Source organism: Cyprinus carpio, chromosome B21, assembly GCF_018340385.1.
Source record: "Cyprinus carpio isolate SPL01 chromosome B21, ASM1834038v1, whole genome shotgun sequence".
Taxonomy (NCBI): domain Eukaryota; kingdom Metazoa; phylum Chordata; class Actinopteri; order Cypriniformes; family Cyprinidae; genus Cyprinus; species Cyprinus carpio.
Window position 1 is genome coordinate 15,007,822 of NC_056617.1, and position 27,451 is coordinate 15,035,272.

At 36.5% G+C, this 27,451-nt stretch overlaps 1 protein-coding gene across 1 annotated transcript in view; it reads right to left on the minus strand.

Moving 5' to 3' along the window:
- Positions 1-214: 214 nt before the first annotated feature.
- LOC109045473 (rab proteins geranylgeranyltransferase component A 2-like) overlaps positions 215-27,451 on the minus strand; it is a 59,789-nt gene continuing 32,552 nt past the window's right edge. Inside the window, exons 9-15 of the mRNA XM_019063351.2 lie at positions 24,772-24,849; positions 19,133-19,237; positions 18,266-18,329; positions 16,840-16,936; positions 12,736-12,846; positions 1,036-1,193; positions 215-934 (exon numbers count right to left, since the gene is read on the minus strand). Of these exons, the coding sequence (XP_018918896.1) occupies positions 704-934; positions 1,036-1,193; positions 12,736-12,846; positions 16,840-16,936; positions 18,266-18,329; positions 19,133-19,237; positions 24,772-24,849 (844 nt within the window). The 3' untranslated portion in view covers positions 215-703. The remainder of the gene's footprint in view (positions 935-1,035; positions 1,194-12,735; positions 12,847-16,839; positions 16,937-18,265; positions 18,330-19,132; positions 19,238-24,771; positions 24,850-27,451) is intronic.

Genomic DNA, 27,451 nt, shown 5'->3' on the forward strand with positions numbered 1-27,451 from the left:
GACGACTGCGCACTCACAGCCATAATGAGCCATCTGTTCAGCCATGGCAGTGCAAACCAAATGTCATCAAACTGTGCTCCTTCCCTTGCGCTTCCTCACCTCACCTTCATGACAGGTACACGGCACTCGTATAGCATCACTAATGCTCGGCATCACAGTTTACATCGGAGTTGAAATCAGTTTCTATCAGTGACAGACGATGTGAAGCTGAATATGTCTTCAATTAAATATTTAATGCCAGCAACCATTATAGCACACATTTGTATGTGAAGACACAAAATAGATATAAGGCGAAATGAAAAGGCTGACAGCATTCAAATAGACATAAATACAGGGTTTGAAGAAGCAGCCTCTTGCCAAAATAAGAGCATTTGTCCTGCATGTGATCAAAATCATTTAATCTGTCATCTGAATAACTCCAGAATATATGATAGGCACCTTACTTGAACCATGCAAAACTGTGAATACATTCTGAAAAAAAAAAGAAAAAAAAAAAGCATTTTGTGTTTTAAAAAGTAAATACATCTTACAGTAACCAGTCAAAATAAAACAGGCATCGAGTGTGAAAATGCAAAAGAAAGGCACATAAAATGTATAAAAAGGGGTTGATGAACATAACAGGATTGAAAACTTCGGTTTTGCCCACTTGGAGATTCCTTATGCTCAGTGATTGTGGAGAAAAGAACAAGCGTCTCTAAAGGGGTTATTCTTCAGAGGATGGAGTCGTGTCTGCAACACTGTCCATCTCTGCAGGTTCAGTCGATGGATTCTTCTCATGGGCGGCACCTTCTTCCTCAGCTTCTGTGTTAACACTCTCGTCAAAGCCGGGCCCTTCGGCCTGCGGACCGTCACCGTCATAGATGATGTCCTCTGGGTTGGGTGCAGGAGGACAGAACTCCTCATCAGGGAGGATATGATGAAACACTGATTCAGCCTGGAAATAAACAGAAACCATCATAGTTTGCTGAAACCAACAAGAAACATCCCATAATTGAGCCTATAAGCAATATCTGATCCAATGACTGCTGGACTCACCAGTTTAATGGAGCAGTCGCTGCCCAGGCTGCCATCGGGACCGGTGCACACGTGAACGTTGCTCGGCAGGCTGTAGCTGCTGCTGTCCAGGGCTGATGTGTCCCTCATGTTGAAGTACATGACCCACAGCACTGCCGGCTTGCTTCGCTCCTCTGCACCTGAATGTGATGTTTAAACAGTCATTCCTTTTCTGTCTTTAATGTCTTGACATGAGATGTCTTGCTCTTGATAATTCTGAAAAATATCAAGCCAAATCTGGGCCTGTTGTCTATTTTAAAGGTCATGACCAGGCCTAGACAGTATCTATGCACTTTCCCCACTTTACTCCACTTATTTTGAGGATCAGAATTTTATACGGGTAATGGACCAGCCAAATGTTTGGTAATAATAATTATATATTTATATATTTTTTTTATGATGATTATTTAATGTTTTTGAAAGAAGTATCTGCTGCTCACCAATGCTGCATTTATTTGATCGAAAATACAGTAAAAATTGTAATACTGTCAAAGATGATTACAATAAAAAAGCTGGTTTCTATTTGAATGTGTTTTTAAATGTAATTTATTGCTGTGATCAAAGCTGAATTTTCAGCATCATTACTCCACCCTTCAGTGTCACATGATCACTCAGAAATCTTTCTAATATGCTAATTTGCTGCTCAAGAAACATTTCTTATCAATATCAATGTTGAAACTGTTTTTGCTGCCTCATATAATTGTGTAATCTGTGAAACACTAGCAGTTTTCTTTAAAAAAAAAAAAAAAAGAAAGAAATTATTCAGCTTGGACACACTATATTGATAAAAGTTCAAGACAATTGTTACAAAAGATTTGTATTCCACATAGAAATACAACATTAAACACTGCATTTACTATTCAGTGAAACTTTTGATTGATGATTGAGCACCAATAACAACTGATAATAATGATTCACCAGCATATCAGCATATAAGAATCATTTCTGAAGGATCATGTGACACTGAAGACTGGAATAATGATACTGAAAATCCAGCTTTGCATCACAGGAATAAACTACATTTTAAAAATATAAAAGAAAAAAGGGTTATTTTAAATTATAATAATATTTCAAATTCGTTTTTTTTTCCAGAGTTTTTGATCAAATAAATCGAGCCTTGGTGAGCAGAAAAGACTTGTTTTAAAAACATAAAAGCACTAGAGTATAATATATTATTTATGCACCTAATATTATTTTCATTTAAAAAAAAAAAGATCTAAATTAAAATAATCAGGGCTGTTGAAAGTCTTTGAAGGTGTGCACAGAAACATTAGAACCTAAACTGTATGATAATTGGGGAGTTTACATGTGAGGTGCTTCCATAAAAGAAGAGTATGTTTGTCATGCAACAAATGACAGTAAGATGACATGTTGGTGCTGGATATTTTTTTTTATATGAAAGCCAAAGAGAATTTCAGCACCAAGGACAGCAGAAAGCATGAGCTGATGTGAACACTTCAGACAGACTTTTTGACTACTTTTCAGATTATTCTGAGTAAGAAATACCCACTTAAAGGAAGAGATCAACAGACCAGCATGTAAAGCAAGAAATCACACTTTCTTTAGACTGTAGAATGCCATAAAAAGAGGGTTCTCTCACAAGGCTGTTTGTCCACAAAAGTGGTAGTAGTATAAAAAACTCCAATCTTCTTATAAGCATTCTTTTAAAACTTCAGGTTAGGGAACACTATTCACTACTAACTAGTTGCTTATAAGCATAAATATTACTATCATACTGGCTGTTCATTAGTATTCATAAAGCACATATTAATATCTTATTCTGCATGACCATATTGCAGATCCTTTAACCCCATCCAATACCTAAACAGAACTACTACAACAACTACCTTACTTACTATCAATATGCAGCAAATTAGGAGTGGAAACTCTTAGTTAATAGTGAATATGTGTTCTTACCATTACCACTTATGGCAGATTTATCACAAAATGAGTCATTGTTAGTATTTTGTTAGCGGCTGCATGATGTAGGCCACCTAATCTCTTTCTCTCCTTTGATGACATCTTAGACGAGACGGGCTCTATAGGACAACAGAAGAGAAGAGTCTCGAGAGAGTGTGTGCGCGTGTGTGTCACTGGTTCGTTTAAAGCGTAAAGCTGTCAGTCTGTATCATTACCCTTTAAATACACGAGCCTCTGCCGCAAAAAGGTGGGAAAAGAAAGGCTAGAAAAAGCGAGAGGGAGAAGGTGTCAGTCTGAAATGTCAGAACGGTCATTACCCAAATGTCACACAATTATGACGCGTGTTCCTTTTCCTGCCCGGAGTGGCCCGGTGATTTGCTTAATTTGGAGAGGGGAGAGGTGTGGCGCCATCAATGTTTAACGCCGCTTCAAATACACCACCCATCCTTCCCTCTGAATGCTGCCGGGTCACTGATTCACAAAACACTCAAGCCTTTAACTGAACACACACAGCCAAAGAGTCTCTTCTATTAGAAGAAGAAGAAATCCATGAACATACATGACCAGGTAATATATGGACACAGAGAAACAGTTTTATACTGTATATGTATTGATATATAAAGTTATTTATAATATATTGATATCAGTTGTATTATTTGATTACTGTATTCATAATTATACATGTTATAAAATATTTAAAAAATAAAACATCATATACACCACCATTCAAGGAGGTTGAGGATCAGTAAGATTTTTTAAAGAAAATAATAATTTCATTCAACAAAGGCACATTAAAATGAACAAAAGTGACAGTAAAGACCCTTATGTTACAAAAAAATTATTTAAAAAATGCTGTTCCCTTGAACTTCCAATCATCAAAAAATCTTGGAAAAAAACAATGTATCTCTGTTTCCACAAAAATGTTAAGCATCACAACTGTTTTCAAAATTGATAAAATTAAGAAATATTATTTGAGCAGAAAATCATCATATTAAAATGATTTCTGAAGGATTGTAATATTTCATAACATTACTGTTTTTATTGTATTTTTGATCAAATAAATGCCGCCTTGGTGAGCAGAAGAGACTTTAAATTTATGTTTCATCTTATACCTTAAGTTTAAAAAGTCTATTGAAGTTTGTGTAAGTATGGATGTGTTTGGGCTCTGGATTGGTCTCACACACACACTCTCTCTCTCCCAGATGTGACAAATGTCAGATTAGCATACAACAGCACTCCTGATGGCGGCTAACACATACCTGCAGCTGCAAACCTCCCAAACCACAATCACCCTCTAACACACACTGGCACACTGCCTCCACACACACACACACACACACACACACACACACACACACACACACACACACACACACACACACACACACACACACACACACACACACACACACACACACCTATCTGAATGAGGACATTACACAGACTTCTACTGTTTTATATACAGTTAGTTATAGATTTTATAAGATAATCCCAACCCACACCTTAACCCTACCCCTCACAGAAAACTTTCTGCATTTTTAAAAAATGCAAAAAAAAAAAAAAAAAAACCTTTACTTTATTTTTATACCAGTTTTACTAATAAGGATATCCCCAAAGGAAGGTTTTTGGATATCTAATTTGTTGCTAAAATATGGCTAAATAGTTATACACACACGTAAACACATACACATACACACACACACACACACTGAACCAACAATGGGCTCTACAACTTTTTTAAAAAGACCATCTACTTACAATATATTATATTATGAAAATATTAAGTAAAATGCAAGTGTTTGCCTGTGCCAGTCTCACCGTCATGATGAAAAGGTGTTGTGGGTGGCTACGAGGGCGTTGCTATGCAGGTATATACAGTAATAAGACGCTTTTTAGCACTTTACTATGCAGTTGCTTAGGTGTTTTGAGAGGTGTTTATCACATTGCCATGTGGTTGTGAAAAGTATGCCAACACTAAGGTGCTCAGAGTGGTGCAGAGTGCAAAATGAATATCTTCCCATCCTGAGTGTACAGCACAACACGATTGCTCACGACAAGGACGTGCTACGATTAGGCAGCGCAATGGAGTTGTTACCTGATTGGTTTTGAGTATACGGTGGGTGGAGTCCACCTATTTGTGGATTTGTGTCTTGAAATGTTTTGAAATCCACAAATGCATGCAGCGATCCACAAATGTACAGGAAGTGATTTACAAATGAACGCCAAAAAGAGTTGTATTTGTGACGAAAACAATTTTATTTTTTATTTGGTGTCTATTTTTTTATAGGGTCTCCCTATGTTCTTAAAATACGTATGTATTTGTATACATTATAAACTTAAAATTTTAAAAATGTCTCTATAGATAAAACCAATAACTTTATTTTATAAATTAATATTTTTATACTTTTATAACATCATTTTTAATTTGATTGTCATTCACAATGCTTCATGGGATTGTAGTTCTTCCCTTCATTAAAGCTGTAAAGTACACAGTGCTGCTCCTTTGTCTGTTTATCTGATTTTCATTAACTTTTTGCTTCAAACCAAAGTTTGTTAACGGTGTGACTGTTCTCGTAGCTGGTTGGTTGGTTTTGTTCATGGCTCATAGCACTTTTAAAATCCCAATGAGAAAATGAATGGGTAAAAAACTTTACTAATCAGCACAGCTGAAAAATTTGGTTTGGGACTAATGCACTCTATGGCCACTAAGGTGTTCAGAGACATTTTAAGTGCAGTTGCTAAAATATTTGTAGTGTTGTTGTTTTTTAGCATGCTGCTATGTGATGCTAAGGTGTTCTGATTTTTTTTTTTTCAGCAGGCTATTCGGTAGCTGAGGTATCATAGGTTTATGCTGTAAGGGATTTTGAGATGTGTTCTGAGTGTTATGGCTTGTTCAAGTCACTAACCCTGAATATAAGATGTAACAGCAAAGCAATCAGTTTCCTTTAATCTAGTCTATATGCGGTCATATATAAGCCTTGATCTTTGTGAAGGGTTTAAAATCTCTTAGGAAATCTGCACTAGTTGTTGTTTATTTGTTCCATTTGGCTCCATCCTGATCCAAACAGACACACTCTCTCGCTCTCTTACAAACACACACACACAGCACTTCGGCCATGGGAATGAATGAAGATCTACCCAGGTGACTTTGTCTCTCTGACCTGTTCTGGCCCACTGCTCTTCTTATCTAGCGATTCATCCTCAAGACCTCGTCCAGTATTTGTTCTGACATTTTAATTAAAATAGTACTAGCTCATTCCTGTGATAAAAAGGCTGTGTGTCGCCCAGCGGGGCCCCATGTCCCACACCCTCCGCTGTGCCGGCCACGCACCTGAACACACAAGCTCAAACACACATTAAGAAGCAATTTTAACATTTATATTTTCTCGAACCACAGAAGTACTTAAATTCACAACAAGAATCAATAGAAAAAGGTAATGCTTCAATGGAGAGTATGTGCATGATGGAGGAGTGATAAAGGTGTGTTAAGATGCAGGCTGATAGAGGGAGATTGAGTTTGTTGGATGGAGTGAGGAGAGTTGGCCTAGATGACCTTGATCTTACTGCAATCAAACAAGACAGTCATCCCACCATCACACTCATCTAGAGTCAAGACACTGTTATTACACAAATTATGATAAATTGGTACATTTTAGGAATTGTCAGCTATGACATGAAGCTGTTGCTAAGGACCAATATCAGGAAATGAAATCAAGTCAAGCTTCAAACTACTCAATTTAAAGTAGCTAAACTAGTCAAAATGAAATTATTATAAAGCTAAGTACGATTATCACATAACAAAGACTGCAGTTTAATTAAAAAACATATGCACTGCGTATTTCAGAGTGAAAGGTTTTATTTCTTTTGCACGCAAACAGCTCATGATCCAATGTTTTCAGTGTCTCAGAGCTGTAAATGCTGCTCCTCACAAAATCATCTGTGCATGTAACATCAATAATTATTAAACTTTTTCCTAAATACTAATTTTTTATTTTACATTGAAATGTTACAAAAGCAATATTTCTTTATTTGTTTAATATTTTTTTTAGTAATAAAAATAATAATCAAATATATATATAATATTTGATTATTATTTTTATTACTAATATATCATTAAGCAGACGCTTTTATCCAAAGTGGCTCACAAATGACAATCAATCACAAAATCAAAACAATTATATGAAAGTATTAACATGCCTCAGTTAGCTTAAAGCAGTACATGTAGCAAGGTTTTTTTTTAAATTATGTAATAAAATAGAAAGAAAACAGATAGAATACAAAAAGATTAGAAAAGCTAGTGTTAGTTTTTTTTTTTGTTTTTTTTTTTAAGAAAACAAGCAGTAAACGAACAGAGTGCAAGTCTAAAAGGGAGTTTTTTTTTTAGTTTTTTTTTTTTTTTTTAAGAATAGAAATAGAAAAGAGAGTGCTAGAGTTAGAGGGTCAAATAAAGATGAAACAGATGTGTTTTTAGCTGATTCTTGAAGATGGCTAAAGACTCGGATTGAGTTGGGTTGGTCATTCCACCAGGAGGGAACATTTAATTTAAAAGGCCGTGAAAGTGATTTTGAGCCTCTTTTAGATGGCACAATAAAGCGATGTTCACTTGCAGAATGCAAACTTCTAGAGGGCAAATAAGTCTGACGTAATGACTTTAGGTAAAAGGATGCAGAGCCAGTGGTGGTTTTGTAGGCAAACATTAATGCCTTGAATTTTATCTGAGCAACTATTGGTAGCCAGTGCAAATTCATAAACAGAGGTGTGACATGCATTTTTTTTTTTTTTTGGCTCATTAAAAATTTATCTTGCTGCCGCATTCTGGATTAATTATAAAGGTTTGATAGAACTGGCTGGAAGACCTGCTAAGAGAGCATTGCAATAGCCCAGCCTGGACAAAACAAGAACTTGAACAAGTTGTGAAGCATGATCCGAAAGCAAAGGCCTGATCTTCTTGATGTTGAATAAAGCAAATCTGCAGGACCGGGCAGTTTTAGCAATGTGGTCTGAGAAAATCAGCTTATAATCAATCATAACTCCAAGGTTTCTGGCTGTTTTTGAAGGAGTTATGGTTGATGTGCCTAATTGGATGATGAAATTGTGATGAAACGATGGGTTTGAGTTGAGCAAGGTTGAGTTGTAGGTGATGGTCCTTCATACAGTAAGAAATGTCTGTTAGACAAGCTGAGATGGGAGTAGCAATCGTCAGATCATCAGGATGGAATGAGAGGTAGAGGTGAGTGTCATCAGCATAGCAATGGTATGAAAAACCATGTTTCTGAATGACAGAACCTAGCAATGTCATGTAGACAGAGAAGAGAAGTGGTCCAAGAATTAAGCCCTGAGGCACCCCAGCAGTTAGATGTTGTGATTTGGACACCCCACTTCTCCAAGATACCTTGAAGGACCTATCTGAGAGGTAAGACTCAAACCACTGGAGTGCGGTTCCTGAGATGCCCTTTGCCGATAGGGTTGACAGGAGGATCTGGTGGTTAACTGTGTCAAAAGCAGCGGACAGACCTAGCAAGATAAGTGTTGAAGATTTGGACAGAGGTGGAAAGTAACGAATTACATTTACTCGCGTTACTGTAATTGAGTAGCTTTTTTGTGTACTTCTACTTTTTTAAGTAATTTTTTTAATCTATAATTTTACTTTTACTTAAGTATATTTTGTTTGAAGTATTGTACTTCGCTACATTTTAAAACACATTAATTACTGAGTAAAAAAAATAAAAAATCTCTCCCTGTAAACTACTGCAGTAAATAATGGGCAGGAGGGCAAACTGGCGCTAAAATCACAAGAAAGATGCAGACGGACAAAACAGGCGTAAGTGGTGCAGACACCGCTGAAAACGAAACCCCGTCATATTCTGAATTTGAACTCGAAGGAAATGAAGTGAACCCTGGCCATATTTATGCTCTATTAGGCAGTGTAAGTTGTGTTTGCCTAGGGAAACCGAACTAGCAGCTTATAAAATCTCGACAAGACATCAACCCTTAGCAAGCATGTAGAGGTAAGATAAATAATTGCATCGTTGCATTGGTGGTTAAAATGAAGCTTTGACATTTTAGCAAGAGGTTTTGCACAAATTAGCCAAAAAGACAGTCGAGTGTTCATTTATATTTCGTCTGCGATAATATCATAATTGTTGTTTTAATGATCTGCGCGCGGATTTATAGTGTGTTCTTTCACTGTGTGAGTCAGTCTGCTAAAATGCATTTAGAATGATCACAAAATTGAAGATATAGGGGAAGATATAAAATCATCATATATAATTTATATATATATATAATTTTTTTTTCTCTACAACAAAAAAATAATTCCAAACACAGCCACCAAAGCACAGTTTTGGGTCTCTGAGCAACATGACAGTGTTTCGTTCCTGAATGAATCAATCGTTTAAATGACTCGGTTCAATCGCAATGACTCACTTATACTTGCTGACACGTACTGGCCATTTTAATTTCACATTTAAAGTATCTTTTGATTTTTTTTTTTAATAATTAATTTCTTATAATTTCAAATGAGTATTCAACATTTTATGTCTTGTATATTAAAACATTATTCATGCATTTGTAACTGCAGGTTAAATGCATTCTTGTCCTGCACTAAACAGTGTGTAAATACATCTAAATGCCACTTCCGATGAAGCTTCTGCATTTCCTCTGCATTGAAAAGATGAGTTTGTTGATACTGATTTGCCTGGGAACAGCCCAAATGTCTTATTATTCTAAATAACTGATTCCTTTATTTATAAACAACTAGTTTGAGATTAATAGACCTATCCCAGGGGTGTCAAACTCAGTTCCTGGAGGGCCGTAGCCCTGCAGAGTTTAGTTATAACCCTGCTCCAGCACAAATATCATGTAGTTTTCAAATAAGCCTAAATGATTAGATTAGCTGGATCAGGTGTGTTTAATTAGGGTTATATCTAAACCGTGCAGGACTGTGGCCCTCCAGGAACTGGGTTCGACACCCTTTACTGTCCCATTTTTGCCTCCCTCCCACTGTTAAAATGTAACTAAGTAATTTTTACTCTGAGTAAATTTTAAATGAGCTACTTTTTACTTTTACTTGAGTAGATTTTTAGACTGGTACTTTTACTTGTACTTAAGTAAAATTTCATTAATGTAATGGTACTTTTACTTGAGTAGAATATTTTTGTACTCTTTCCACCTCTGGATTTGGAATCTGCTCTCCTAATACAGTGGTTCCCAAAGTGGGGGTCGGTCGCGGGACCCCGGCGCAGGGGTCGCGAGATGATTTCTATAAAAAAAGTGGAAAAAATATATAGGCCCTATATATTTTTGTAGCAATTAATTTAACCCTTTCGCACGTACGATCACACCGGTGTGATCAGTCTAGGCTGGTCCCTGGAGTGTACGATCACACCGGTCAGTGTATGACGTGAAATTCAAATGTGCTCTCACGCGTTGGCTGGCGCTGAGCCAGAGACAGGCGCGCTCAGAGCTGTCATCAGAACTTTTCAGTGTTTTCAACCACATAATGTTTATTTCAGGTTTCAGACATATAAAGTACTAAAAAAAACAATACATTTAGAGTTTGTAAAATACACACTGATGTCAAAGGACGAGGCAATAATAATCCTTTCCATTATAATTAGACACGTTTTATGCATATCAGATACACATTGTGTAAGTAACTTTAAAGTTTACTCTATTATTCTCCCAGTTCACCATCCACTTACTTTTATGTATTATTTCGGGAGAAGTGGATGAATTCACGTGTTGCAAATCCAACAGATCCGATTCTCTGAACTGCGTCTGCGGCACAAACTAAGATAGCGGCGCCCATCGCGCATACAGCTCAACTAACGCGATCGTTATAAAGGTGTTTAAACAACAAAACACTTCCACTTGCATATATTTGACAATCGGAATATCAGCTATTTCATGCAATATCCAACAAATTTGTGAATATTTTGAATAAAAAAGGAAAAATGACATAAAAGCAGATCATCATTCATTCAGCTCTGTTGTTTCTGCGGTGTGTCACGTGACAAGCAATGACGCGTCACCATGAAAACCATAAAGTGACACATCTAAATAACGATCGCCTTGAAAAACTCACGCTGGGGGGTCAGCCAGAATATTTTAAACTTACGTGTGAAAGGGTTAATTCAATACTTGTTAAATGGTATTTGCAGAAAAGTCTGATACAAATAAAAAAATATTATATATATATATATATATATATATATATATATATATATATATATATATATATATATATATATATATATATATATATATATATATATATATATTCTTTAATTCAATTTGTAATTTTGTCCCAGACATTACGAGATTACGTCAGCGTCAATCACAATCAAGTTACGTACGTACATCACGCGCAGCAACACAACGTATCCCGCTGTTTGCTAAAGTTAAAGGTGTTTGGAGGCTCCAAAAAAAAGGGGTTGTTGAGGTGTGGTGGGGGGGGGGGGGGGTCGCGGGGCAGCAGCGCATTTATCATGGGGGTCGCGGACTTAAAAGTTTGGGAACCCCTGTCCTAATACATACAGAGTTCTGGCATGAAACTCTGATAGCAGTCCGATAGGTCTAACTCAATCTGACGTAATGACATCATTATCACATGGCACAGCTGATTGGTTCTCTCCTGTATTGGTAGTCAATGAGCTCACTGCTCAACATTCAAATATATGACTAGAGCTTGCTGTAGCAGTGCAGCTTGCTTCAGAAACCCTCCACCTTCCCCAGCACCACCTGTATAGATCTGCTACAAGGTGATGCATGTATGCTATGTGGTTATTTCATGTGTTATATTTGCAGCAGCAATATTTCTTACATGCTCACAGCAGCATGTTGTGGATGTATTGGCAGTAGCAAGTCTAGGTACTTGCTCTGCCGCAGCAGCAGCACAGCAGATCTATTCTGCCAAGACCAAATACATTAACATTGACATGTACATTACCATGCCAATCCCTCCAAGAGTTGTCATGACAGAAATATATATATATGGCCCTGCCCCCAGACCTGTACGCCTTACATTTACATTTCATTCAAGTTGACTGTTGACAAATAAAATTAAAAAAATATCCTAAAATTCAAGATATTGGGACAAAAAAAAAAGCCCCTGTATGAGTTTTTGTCTCATATTTATATCACATGATAAGTGATATCACACGAGCAGCGAGAGAGAAATATCACACGAGTGCTGTTTGCTGTTCTGATTTTATATTTTATGTTTATATATATATATATATATATATATATATATATATATATATATATATATATATATATATATATATATATATATATATAACAATATAAATATATTTATAAATCAATCTTTGAAATCCAAACTCACTATATGAATTCACCCTTATGATCTGAAGGTAATGTGAGGTCATATGTGACAGGTCGTGCCCAGATTCACTCTGAAGGAGCCAAGCAGACCCTGACAGAGCATAATGGGAATCAATGGGAGCAGCACCTGGCCCCTGCCTGCCACACCACCATCAATATCAATCACTGTTATCGCCAATAACGTCTCTGTGTAAGCCCTTCGCTGAATGTCAAGCAATACCAGATCTTTCTTCTTTAAAGAGAGGAAGAGATGATCTCTCTTTGACGCGGGCGGCAAGGTTACCTAAGTACTGTTAGCAGGATGTATAGCGGATCTGGATGTGCAGTCGGAGGTCGATGCAAAGAAGGACTGAAGATGTTAATGGGTTTAAATGATGGGGAGTTTTAATTGGAAGTGAAGGAGCTGGGTCTTACCTACTGAAGTTTCCTCTCCAGGAATGGTGGAAACGTGAAACAACTCAGATACAACTGGAGCAAGATCTTCCTGGGCCGTACCAGATGATGAACAGGTCAAGTGGACCAAATCTGATAAAAAGATCACAACAGACCATTTAGGGCAATTGAGGGTACTTTTTAATTTATTTTTGGTTTCATATGGTTCACTTTTAAATCCTCTAAAATGTATAAGAATGCTTTGTGGTAAAAGGTAATAACACTGTAACAATTATTATTTAAATAAATGCAAAAATAAATATAATAAATTAAATACACACAAATTGAACAAATAAAGGAAACAGATAGACAGATAGAATACAAAAAGATTAGAAAAGCTAGTTAATTTCTTTTTCTTTTTTAAAGAAAACAAGCAGTTAGTAAATAAATAGAGAAGAGTGCAAGTCTAAAAGGGACATGTTTTTGTTTATTTTGGAATATAATTAGAATAGAGAGTGCTAGAGTTAGAGGGTCAAATAAAGATGCAAGATATGTTTTTAGCCGATTCTTGAAGATATACAATTGTGAGTCTATCTCTCACAATTCTGACTTTTTTTCCCTCAGAATTATGATATATAATCAGAATCATGAGGGAAAAAAGGTCTGAATTGTTTTACATTTTTTATTAATTACTCCAGAAAGAAGCCTCCAAATGATACTGTGTACCCAAAACATACTAAAAATAAACTAAAATTTCTAAGAAAAAAGGTTAACAATGTTTATATCTAACAACTCTAAGGTTTCCTCTCTCAATTAAAAAAAAAAGTCTTAATTTTGAGGGGGGAGAATATCTGAACTGTAAAAAGTCACAATTACCTTTTTTTTTTAACCTTTGGTGGAAACTATCTTTCATAAGAACAAATCTCAAGCTGCACTAGGCAATGTTTCAAAGCATGCTTTACTAGCAAAAACTTGTTTAAATAAGTATGACAAACTTGGCCAACAATCTGACAAGAACTACAGTAAGGCTCTGACTTTCCATGAAAGTAGCCCTTAAAGTGATGCAGAGGGGCAAAGAAGAAACAGGCACCAAAACTCAAAACAACAAATCTCAATCCTCATAAAGGTCTGAGAAGTTCTACTAGTGGGATCTGTGGAAATGTCCTGGGTAATCCCAAGAGTTCACACACCACTTCCAGGCTTATCATTACTTCTCCATTGATCCTTCCTGTGGTCTGTGGTACAACACTGTGTGTGTGAGGATCAAAGAGAACAATTCCAGTGCAGGAAGCTCAGGGCGGCACACAGGCTCCGTGTCACACCGTGGAGAGGTGCACATATGCAGGCATCTCCAGTGGGACAGGAGGTGCTGCTTCGCTGAAGGCTCTAAAGACACACGGGACACTGCAGAGTTTTGAAAAAGATTCTCGCCACAGCCATAGTCACTCCAGGGGCTGATTTTTAAAAGTCCTGGATAGTTGAAAGTGAACACTTTTGCAGTACAGGTGGATTCATAACATACCCATTTATGGGCATATATGTTCTATATAGAGTCTTGAAGAAAAAAACTGCTTTTTTCCCCTCTTGTATTTGAGTGGACACTTTTATATGAACATGCATCAACCTCCATTATATACATGAAATCCTTGGAAGAGTTCTAAACTTATGAAAATGCATAATTTGAAGTAGCACAAACAAGTAGATACCAAATAAATAAATAAATAAAATAAAAATTATATTTAATCTGCATAATCAACATGAAGCAACAATTTATAATCCATTTTACTTCCATAACATGTTTTAAACTGAAGTGAATGTAGATGATTCAATAAGAGCAAACACTGCAAATACAGAATACGAGTCCCACTTAAAAAAACAAATCAAATAATTAAGTAATCAATCAATTTTAATAAACCAATTTTTAATATATTCATTCACAAAATGCAAATAAGTTACTACCAAAATTGACAAATAAATGCAGTTATTTATAACTAAAATTTATGCTTAAAAGTGTAAAGTAATAAACTTTATGCTTAAAGTAGTAAAACGTAACATAAAAATGCAATATTGCACTTTTAACAAGCATTACAAAAAATAGATTTTCATATAACAATCACAACTTTTGAAATAATATACTTCTCACAATAGTAACTACACTTTCATATTGGATGGATATTTGTATTTACATTAATATTTAACTACATTAAAAATTCCATATACAGTTGTAAATGTCTATAACAGATACAAAGTTATTATACTATAACTTTAAACAATTTTAATAATTTTAAAAGTATATTTCATTAATTTTTAAAATCATTTTCAATAAGAATTAACAGTAAATATGAATAAATTGATTATTTATATTTTTAAGTGGCACTCCAAGTGCTCCATACACTGATATCCTTTGCTTCAAACGTAGTAATGTCAGGCGAAATGCTGTATGATGAATTATAAAGCAAACAAATGGGGTCTATTCTGATTTTATATAGATTTTAAAGGTGAAATATGTATTTCTAATGTTAAAATATTAATACTTTATATACTTAAAACTCGCACCCAGTGTAATGAGAGGAGGCCAAATTTGAGGTAAAGTTTGAGGGGCAGGACCACCAATAACAAATACAATTTTAGCAATTCTGTTTGGTGCTGCCAGTGGCCAAAAATCACACACTTCACCTTCAAAGTCTATAATCAATAGCCGTGGTGCTGCTTGGAGCCCTCCTCGAGAACACATCTAACATCCCCAGCAGCGTAACTAAAACAGTCTTGTCATAAGTGGTTAATGATAAATAAAGAGCATCTTCTCCTGTGAACGCATGTCTGTCACGGTCATCATCATCCGCTGATTGCGAGGGATACTCTCAGGTAGAAGTGCATTACTTAAAGAGGAACGACTACGATCCATCTCCCTGTGGGACCGGGCTATAGTAAAGCAAAGCTTCCTATCATTTCCCCTGAACTCAATTCCCAGAGAGAGGAAGAGGAGTTCCGCTGATTAAGCTTTTCATTCCCCCGTGAGGACGGAGTCAGTCACTGGGGCCCTCCACCATCTCCACCTGATCTACCCCTTCACGATGATTGATAGCAAAATAGGGCCAGTGTAACAAACAGAATAACTTTCATAAATAACAATGGAGTTAATGATGGAGTCATCGCTGTGGTGGGCGGTGAACTGAGTGTTTTGAAGGACAGTTTTGACATTTGGCTGTGTTCTGAGACTATCAATGTTCATCACTGTTATCATTTTTGAAAGATCACTAGTTTAAAATCTGCATTTTATAAGAAGCATTTATATGCACTACTGGTCAAAGTGTATAAAAAAGTCCCTTATGCTCACCAAGACATTTACATTTACTTGATCAAAATACAGAAAGAACAGTAATATAGTGAAATATTGCTACAATTTAAAATAACTGTTAAGTGTCACAAGATCCTTCAGAAATCATTCTAATATGATGATTTGCTCAAGAAACTTGAAATTAACATTGAAACAGTTTTTGCTGCTTAATAATTGTGTGTAAACCATAGTATAAATAAAATTTCATGATTCTTTCAACATAAAAAAAGAACAGCATTTATTTGAAATAGAAATCTTTTGTATAATTTTTTAAAAGTTTATTTGATCATTTTAATGCACCCCTGCCAAATAAAAGTACTAATTTCTAAATTTTTTCCCCAAAAAAATCTTATTTACCCAAACTTTAAAATGGTAGTGTATCACAGTTTTCACAAAAGCAAAAACTGTTATTAACATTGATAATAACAGGAAATCAAGCAAATCGGCAGCATAACAGAATGATTTCTGAACGATCATGTGACACTGAAGACTGGAGTAATGCTGCTGAAAATACAGCTTTGATCACTGGAATAAATTACATTTTAAAATATGTTCAAGTAGAAAATGGTTTTTACAGTAAAACATTTTAAATAGTAATATCTTACAATATTTTTTGATCAATGCAGCTTTGGTGAGCAAAAATACACACACACACAAACACACGTGTGTGTACATTTTGGAATTGCAAATTGTACGGAAATCATTGTTACGCTTCATAAAGAGTGGTGCAACATGCACTGACCATATGATCATGGTAGCTGTATAACTGATGTGTGATCATGGCATGTATGTATTGTGGTGTAACTCACAGGTGCCAGGCATGCAGGTCATGGAGGAGGAACAAAGCTCCACCATCCTCACAGCTGGTGCAGAAGATTCCAGAGGAGGAATCGTCACCAATGAGATCTGCCATTAAAACAGGAAACATACTATCTTAGAGTTTACATAAAACATATGACTGACATGCGGATTCTCCCTGGCACTACAAACATAGTGCAGAATCATAGCGAAATCACAAACAATTTTATTTTGCCCATGTTGTAAGTTTGTTGAGTAAATACTGGCATAAGATGATAATGCAAACAAGGCAGAGCTTAACCGAGAGCTAGACTATGTAACTATATAAAGTTTTCATACAGTCCTTGGGTTAAACTATGTTAAAACTGTTTTTTAATCAAGTCCAAGTGCACCAACTATGCCAACAAAAAAAAGAGTGAAAGAGGAAGAGAAAGCGTTGACCGAATGCTCGTTTGGCGACTGTCATTCCAAAGGACGAACGGCTAATTAAAACCAGCCTGAATATTTAATTACGTTTTGTCACACACAGTCATGTAATATTCCATTTCCACACTGTGTCAAGACACTGATATTAATTTCTGTTCGCTGAGGCTAATGAGCATAAATTACACCCACTTTTCCTTCCTCTCCTGATCTGCTTTGAATATTCAAGCATGAATTCCTGATGGAGAGCAAATTGGGCTGAGATTCGGAAGGTATGCTGACCACTCCACTTCTTTTCCTGGACTCTGGTGGACAGCACTCAAATTAGCCTAAGAGGATGCTTGCGTGTCACCATCCACTCTGGCATCAGAAAGATTTATCCAATTCTAAACCAGTAACAGCAAACAGAATTACTGTCCTTTCATTGAACTGGTTATTTTTTCCTCTCATAATTCACTTTAGAATGCTACGCTTGAGAACGGGACGTCAAAACTATTGTAACGATCCAACAAATCGGCTCTGATGTTTTGTTGCATCTATGCCTGCTGGATCTTGGACGTGTCCCAAGAATCCATCCAAATGTGATATGCAGCATAAAAAAGATGTAATGCAATACAAGTTGAAAAGCAAAAGTGCAAGGCAGGCAAGAAACGTGCTTCACAAACACACGCACAGCAGAGATGGGTCAATGCCCTTTAAACGTGCATGTGAATATGCAAAAAAAAAAAAAAAAAAAAGAAAGAAAGAAACAAAAGAAAAAGGAATGAACAAATAAGAACTACTGAAAGAAAAGAGAAAAACAAACAGAACAACAAATAAAACATGAAAGAATGAACAAAATAAAGAATAAAGGAAAGAAACGAAAAAACAAATTACAGCAGAAAAACAAATAAAGTATGAACAAACAAAAGAATTAGCAAACAAAAGAACATACAAAACTAAATAAAAGAACAAATGAAAGTACAAACAACTGAATTAAAAATAAAAATAAATGAAAGAAAGAAAAATTTATACCTGCTGATCAGATTCTGAAGGTAGTACAGATCTGTCTGTGATGAGCACTGCTCGAGATATCTGCCTGTGAAGATGGAGAAAGAGAATTAGGAAAAACAAAGAGATTATCAGAAAAGAGAAAATTCAAAATGACCCTAAATCACATTTTGCCTTTTCAATTTACAGTAATTGCAATGAGTAGTTCACCCAAAAATTAAAATTCTGTCATCATTTACTCAGCCTTATGTCATTTCCGAACACATATGCATTTTTTGCTTTTGGAAACAACAAAAGATGTTTAAAAAAAATGTTACTGCTGCTCTTTCATTACAATGAAATCATAGACTGACCAGTGGATGTTGAGCTTTCAAATCTTTGCTTCAGCATATACAAACTTGGCACAATGTGTCCAAACATCAGAACAGAAGAAAGTCAGACGGGTTTAGAAAAACAAGGACTGAAAAGGCTAGTGTGACTTTGGGTCGTCACACGATATGGACCACTTTCATATTGATTTTATGATGCTTTTACAGATTTTATCACCATTTACTGTCATTATATGGAAATTATTCAAAACTTCTCCTGTTGCATTTCACAAAGAAGTCATTATGTATGTTAGGAGAAACAAATGTATAATGTTATAATTACAATAAATGTAATAAAACTTTTAAAAAGTTAGCATTTTGGTAATATTGGAGTGTTTTTATTTTAACAGTATTAAATAAATAAGAAAGGGCAAGAGAAATGTCAACACTGTAGAGCTGTAGCTCTTCATTATAACAGCTGGATGGGATGATCAATATCTGTTTTTCATGGTACAAATGACAGTTTGTCATTAATTACAGTAATGACTACTAATTTCACTTTAGAAAGCTATTATGTGCTTACCTGTAAGCTGTGCTCTGTCTTTGTTCATCTCTGATGTACGAATCTTCAACCACAAAATTACTGCAGCTGATCTTCTGACCACGTGTATCAATCACAGCTTTAACTCTATGACGTATGAATACAGAAGATGCATCAGGACAAGGAAAAACTGCAAGCCTGTCTTTACCCAAAAAACCTGCTTTAATCACAAAAGGGTCAAGAGATGGTCAGATTATGATTTGAAGATAAAATATTAAAAGACTAGAGCATCATATATTAGCTGTCTCATCCTTCATGGGTCAGGTGGTTACTTCTAAAAACTCTTTTTATAAAGAGAAGTGGCCTGCCATTGCATATGCATCACTATAGGAATAAGTGGTGCTTTAGCATTTTTGTAAGTCAAAATGTCATAATTTTGCATTGTTGCAATAAATCAGATTTTAAGCTATTTTTGTTTGCATGTCTACTGAATGTCAGTTTGCCACTTAATATCAAAACATAAAATTTGGGTCTCAAAACAAAACCAGACATGAACCACTGGCTTTGGGCAAAGGTTTGACCTTTCCTCCTTTAATCTCTGCAACCGAGAAAGAAAAGAGCGAGTGAGAGAGAAAAAGGAGGAACAGAGGAGAATCTGTTGGCTTGTTATGTCAAGAGTTATAAATGTGCTTTATAGGGCTCATTATCCAAACTAATGGGCTGGGGGTGACATCCTTGAAATGGACTTTCACAACACAATAAAGGGGCAAGAGAGCGTCTCCCTCCCCTGATGAAAAGTCAGACCTCGGAATAATCCTCCCCCAAATGCCCAGATTGACTGCAGGACAGATCTGTTTATGTAAATGAAGATTTATTTACTCGGAGGAACTAGCAGAGGAAGTGGAGGGCTTCCAATCAATCGTCAGCCAATGGGGTGAAAGAAAGCAATATGGGACACATTTCACAAACCTAACACACCTGAGGGCATCCGTAGCAGCTTCTGAGTCAAGCGAACCAACTACTTATTTACGTAAATGACTGCAGGGCTATGTCTAAAAGCGTTTCAGGCCAATTGACAATTTCAGGTCAATCTTTCATTCTATGATGTACAAATATTTTTATCCTTTAACTCCAATTTTTCGTTTTAATGTGTATTGAAAATTTATATTGTTAATTATGTGATTTCAGTTTCGATTGTATAATTTAAATAAAATTATATTAGCCTATACAAAAATCCTAACTGCATTAAAATTAATTTAAACCTAATGGAAGGTGAACCTAATAAAAAATTTTTTTTACAGAATATAAACACATTTTTATGCATATAAAAGATTTAGATACAAATATCATAACAGTAACAAAAATGACAATTACTTGGGCAAGCAGAAAAAAATCCTGGATTGAATTTTGTTCAACAATTTTTTTTTTTCACAATAAGTTTTGCATTAATCAGCAGTGTTCTCTCAGTACTCCATGTAAGGAGTTTTATATACAAGTGCATAAGTTTCTTCTGTCAGGGTGCATAAAACACTGAAATAGTGCTAATGATTCCGTTTCACTTGCAACCAAGGCCAGCGTTGGCTTTGTAGATCATCATAAGCATTCATAAATCGCCTTCATAAACCACGTCAGTGGCCTCTGAACAAATCAGCGTGATAACCTTGCACCCAACGATGCATGCGTTCAAACTCATTTGAATTTTATATACTTCTCTGCAAATGTGGTTTTGTGTAGGCTAAACAGATCATATGCTGCATGACACCATGACGGATATTACAAGCAAGAAGCTTATTTGTCTTGGTAAATATTGCATAAAATAGTACGCCATTGTTTTAAATCACTGAAAGAATTGGTGTACACATTAACTCGCCTATGGACAAAAGAGGAAATACTAATTATTAAATAGAAATATTAATATCTGTTTTTTACACATTTTGCAGGCTTCAAAAGGAAGCTATTTTTGTTTTTACAAATTTATTCACAAACAGTTTTTGAAATATTTTGTGCATTAAATTTCCAACTTGGATAGTCAACAATAGCATATGGGTTGGGTGCTTTCTTCATTGTAATGCAAAAAAAGGTATTTTATCACCGGGCCACCACGAGTGACAGAAGAAATCATCACAGGCCACTCAAAGAGTTGAGTTCTGTTGACTTGTGAAATGAATTCGGACACGTGATTGAGTTGCCTGTCGAGGTGGTGACAAACCGGACAGCGCTGGACCATCCTCCACATGGAGTGGCAGGTGGGATTTGAGGGTCTGTAATCCTCTGCTGCATTATTAATCTAGCTCTACCCTTTTCAGCCTTATGTCTGTAATAAGAGCAGACATAGGGCGGTAATTTATGATGCCAGGGAAATTAAAATCATTGTTCAGCCTGCCAGACACCTTGCCAGCTTTTTTTCTTCACCTTCATGAAACTTTTTCCATCGATGATGTATGGCGCTAACCTCCAGCGCAGGGCTGACACCATACAGGGCGCCACTGGTGGAGGGCACGGACGGTCCGTGCTACATTCTATGCGATGCTTTATAGACTGAGCTCAGGGTCTTATGGACACCTTGGTTTGGAGCTCTGCCAGCTCCCATCCCAGCCCTGGTCAGCTGAGTCTGGCTCCAATCCAATATGGATGAAAGAATTCGCCTTGAAACTTCTAAGTGCTCCAGTTATATTGGGGTTCTTGTATTTCAGGGCATCGGTGGCGATCAGTAAGAACGTATAGTAAATTATCAATTAAGGTCATCTTGGTTGTTTTTTGTATGCTACGTTAAGTTTTGAGGAACACTTCTTGCTGGGCCGCTCAAGTAGAACTGACAGTAGGGACAGCATCAGGGACAGATGCCACATATCAAAAATGACCTCCGTCAGATGACCTTCTAAAAGAGTGAATAAACATCTAAATAGTATGCTGGGAGGACAAATTATTAAAGTTATTTAATAATATATATTAATATTTTGGTTCAAGAATAAATGTTACTATTTAATATGTTAATATGTCAACTACCTGTCATATACAACACACACACACACACACATACATACACCCACGTTTGTTTTTGTGAATTGTGGGGACATTCCATAGGTATAATGGTTTTTATATTTTACAAACTTTATGTGCTATTGCCCTACACCAACCCTACACCTAACCCTACCCCTTACAGGAAACTTTGTGCATTTTTACTTTCTCAAAAAAAAAAAACTCATTCTGTATGGTTTATAAGCGTTTTGAAAAATGGGGACATGGGTTATGTCCTCATAAGTCACCCTCTCCTTGTAATACCTGTGTCATACCCATGTCATTATACAAAGTTGTGTCCTGATGTGTCACAAAAACACGCACACATATGGATCACAACTTTAAAGGCAATTTTCTCAGTATTATGATTTTTTTGCACCCTCAGATTCCAGATTTTCAAACAGTTGTATATCCTAATAAACCATACATCAATTAAAACATCATCCATTCAACTTACAAATCACAAATAAAAAAAAAAATGACATTTACAGTAAGACTGGTTTTGTCTCTTCTACTATGTCCAGATTCTCTCTCTCTCACACACACACACACACGAAAAAACACTTCTTAAAATATAATTTATATCTCAAAAAGTTGGCCAGGTTAATGAATGGGTACTGATACACATTTTATATTTGATTCTGAATCACAAGCTTTTGTGTAGATTTAATTCAGTTTTCCATTTGTTTTGATTCATTTTGATTTGGTTTTATGTAATTTTCATTCAATTCTGAGCCATTCGGTCATATTTCAGTTATAATGTTGAAATATGAAACAAATCCTCTATCGGCTACAGCTGTAAATTATATAAGGAATCTTTATATTTAATATTAATTATAATATATCATTACTACTAGATTTTAATAGTATTTTAAAAATTAACAACATGACCCACAGTTAACTGCTATTTATGTACAAGATGAATATATCGAAAAACTAATATTTAAAAAGTTTTGATTTTATGTTTTAGTTTTAATTTAAAATAGAGGTCAACCGATAGTGGATTTTACTGAGACTGATACCGATAGCTATGTTGGACCATATTGGCCAATACCACGTTATCAATCAATAGCTTTTAAAATGGATACCGAATGAAAACTAAAATAGTGCTTAACTATTTTTTAAAAAACAGTACTGAACCATACTTTATAAATTCATTATGTACATTTGGGACAAATATAATGTAACAATGGAAAACTATGTGAATGGCGCTCTGTGGCGTGGCAGGATTTTCCATCGGCTGCATTTAAATCCACATCTGAAGTGTCCTGCACTGTGCAGGCTGCAGCCTCACTTTTTAAAACATACAACACAAGGTGTCAGTGATTTCTGCTGCTCTCGCACTGTATAATGACAGCGGACCCTTCTCAGCAGCTCCATCAACAGACAAAACCTGAAAAACGATTTTTGATAGTTCTAGAACTCAACTATCGGTGCCGATTAATCGGCAAAACCGATATTATCAGTTGACCTCTAATTAAAAATAAAATTGATTTTATATAAACCTGTTATTATAACGATGTTAAAATTATTATACACTGTCATTTGTTCAGACTACACTGGTTGCACATTTTTTTGATTCACTAAAAAGAACTGGATCATGAGAGTCATTTGTTTATGAATCAAACTACACTGTTTACTCTGCATGCTATAACTCATTAGATTTCCACATATGCCATTAAAATTCAATTTGGACCCAGGGAAAATTACGTATTTTGCCGTGGACTGGTAGATTCAGTAACAGTAACAGATGTGCTGCTGCTGAGTACAAGAAGGTTTTTGTAATTTTAAGAATTGATACTGAGATCGCAATTAATCAGAGAACCAGCCATAATTGGGTTGATATGCCCGATTACTAGCTTATGAGCAATTTATGATTTTCTGTTAAACGACAGGAAAATACATCTAATTTGAGCGTCACAATGCCAGCATGATATGCCATAGCTGTTACACTAGTAAGCTAATGCTATCACATGTGTAAGTGTCCGTGCGCTATATCCAGAGGAATCCAAGCCCCCTGGGTCATTCACCAGTAAGATGAAAGAAACTCAATATATTGCCAAAGAGAAGGCCAAAGAATGAGGAAGGAATAAAGAGAGAAGGGGAAAAAAAACCCGATCTAACCTAGTTTATGACAACAATCCACCTTTGAAACTCATTAAAGGCCTTTCTGGTGGGGCCTGACGCACATTATCAGCACAGATTAATCAAGGGAGACGGGAGATGAACTCTCATTTTTTAAGAGGCAGCAACAGAGGGCTTTTTTGTCTTCAGATGAAAATCAATTAGTGGAGGTAAGGCCACGAGGAAAAAGCGGCATCACTCATCGCCGGCCCAAGTGGCAGAGTCTGTGATTTGTCTTCCGAGCTCGGCTGCTTAAGGGGGGCTGGTACCGCTGTCTCCCTGAAAATTAATTTCATATCTATATTCCGAATACCCCCCCCATTCACTCGTGTGCGCCATCTTTTGGCCTTGTTTTTGAGTACCCCGTACACAAATGAGCTCTGATCAGCCTTGGGATGCTGAAGTGGTGTGAATCAACCAGAGGAGGAAGTAAATCTACTTATTTAATTGAATTTCAGTATCTTAGGAGTTGTTGTTTTTTTGTTGTTGAAATGCGTATTGTTAATGTGTAAGAACTGAATCAGTGGAGAACTACTTACTTGTTAGATGCCTTGTCCACAACCAGGCACTGCACTGAGTGTCGCAGACAATAAATTCCTCCAAATACAGCACACATTCTGCAGGGAAACAAAAAAGTAACACCTTACATACACTTGCATTTATTTATATGACATCCAGTCTGAATGGACCCGCTAAACAGCTGTAATTGCAGCTGATGGCATGACATTAAAAGGGCTGATCACACCTTGTCCACACGAAAAGGACAAAATCCAATTCATTTGACAAGGCAAAAATGTCACCAAGATCTTAAAATGTGTTAACTTCACAAGTAAAGCTTTTTGTCATGTAGTCTCGCGATCTTGCAGTGATAAAGTATTGCAGCATAATTAAACTATAAACAAGGACAAATTGATTCAAATATTCTTAAGCTTGGAGACAATGTCAGACAAAGAGACGATGAATGGACAGACCAACAGACAGAAGCTGTGATATAATAGCTGACTTTGTGTGATTGCACATAGTTAAATTATTAATATTAAGAATAACACAATAGTAAACGTAACTATTTATATATTTGTGTCTAATATATTGCCTTTTTTTTAAAGAGTTTTACAAAGGTAATGAGCTATTAGAGGCTGTGAGTTATTGAAACGTTAGAAGATTACACCCTTAACCATAGCAAAAATTAGTTTACTGCACACTCTCTCACGGATTGAATGAATGAATGAATAAATAAATAAAAATGATTTATTACAATAACTGATCTATTTATTTTTCATGATTTATTAAATGGGTCATATGATCCGATTTCAAATTTTCCGTTCTCTTTGGAGTGTTACAAGCTCTTGGTGAATAAAGAAGATCTGTGAAGTTGCAAAGACTAAAGTCTCAAATCCAAAGAGATATTCTTTATAAAAGTTAAGACTTGTCCACACCCCGCTGAAATGGCTCGTTCTAACACGCCCCACATCCACGAAGAACTATGTGGGAAGATTTGCATAACGCCGCCCAGATGTTCACGCAAAGAAAGAAGGCGTATCTTTTATTCTGGTTGTAGTATTGTTGTTGCCGCTGCCACCATGTCGTATAGATGATGTGTGTTTCACTGTGAAAGCGAAACTACTTTGTTTGGCCTTCCAAAAGAGGATTATATCGGCTTCGTCATGCCTGGAGCTGATCCGTGCTGGTTGCTGAGGAAACACATCAACTTTTCAATGGGGATCGCCTAATCGGCTTTCACCATGGACGAAGCGGACTCCAGCCCGGGGTCGTCACATGTGGTTGCCGCAAGCACAAGGTACGCTCCTTCGTAGAATCTGCTTCAAGCTGCCCACCTCTGTTCCCTCAAGCCGGCTGCGGCTCACTCTAGGCCTCTGGCCTCTGCTCACTCAAGGCCGCGGTGTGTGAAGCGGTTTCGTTGAGAAAGCTAAACTACTTTGTTTGGCCTTCCAAAAGAAGACACGACTAGAAGTCATGTTTATATCACGTTTATAATGGGTTTTATGTTTTTCTCTCGGCGCTCCATCTGGACAAGGCATCACGATATGTTAAAGGGTTAGTTCACCCAAATATTAAAATTATGTCATTAATGACTCACCCTCATGTCGTTCCAAACCCGTAAGACCTCCGTTCATCTTCGGAACACAGTTTAAGATATTTTAGATTTAGTCCGAGACACATCAGTCCATCCATTGAGAATGTATGTACGGTATACTGTCCACGTCCAAAAGGGTAATAAATACATCTTCAAAGTAGTCCATGTGACATCAGAGGGTCCGTTAGAATTTTTTGAAGCATCGAAAATACATTTTGGTCCAAAAATATCAAAAACTACGACTTTATTCAGCATTGACTTCTCTCCCGGGTCTGTTATGAGCGCGTTCACCTCACATCCGGTTCGCGAACGAATCACTCGATGTAACCGGATCTTCTTGAACCAGTTCACCAAATCGAACTGAATCGTTTGAAACGGTTCGCGTCAACAATAAGCATTAATCCACCAATGACTTAAGCTGTTAACTTTTTTAACATGGCTGACACTCCCTCTGAGTTCAAATAAATCAATATCCCGGAGTAATTCATTTACTCAAACAGTACACTGACTGAACTGATGACCGAGCCAGATAACGAACGAAACATTGACTCGTTCTCGAGTCAAGAACCGGTTGCATCGGTTTTCGGATCACCGGTAGTGATGGGAAGTTCTGTTCTTCTCCGCGAACCGGTTCTTTCGGACAGTTTGATTCAATAAACCGGTTGCCGAAAACGGTTCACCAGTTCTTTTGCGCTCGACGTAATGACTTCATTGGCGATGATTGCCCTTGATTGAAGCCTTCGGTTTACCCGCGCTCATAACATTAGCACAGAATCGGTTCAGAATCAATCACCAAAAGAACCAGTTCAGTTCAGACGCGCTGTGTGTCAGTCTGAATCACCCATGCGCAGTATCATCAGCTCCTCGGTTCTCGAACCAGACGCGTCCGACAGAAACGGTTTCTTGACTCGAGAACGAGTCAATGTTTCGTTCGTTATCTGGCTCGGTTCAGTCAGTGTACTGTTTGAGTAAATGAATTACTCCGGGATATTGGTTTATTTGAACTCAGAGGGAGTGTCAGCCATGTTAAAAAAAGTTAACAGCTTAAGTCATTTGTGGATTAATGCTTATTGTTGACGCGAACCGTTTCAAACGATTCAGTTCGATTTGGTGAACTGGTTCAA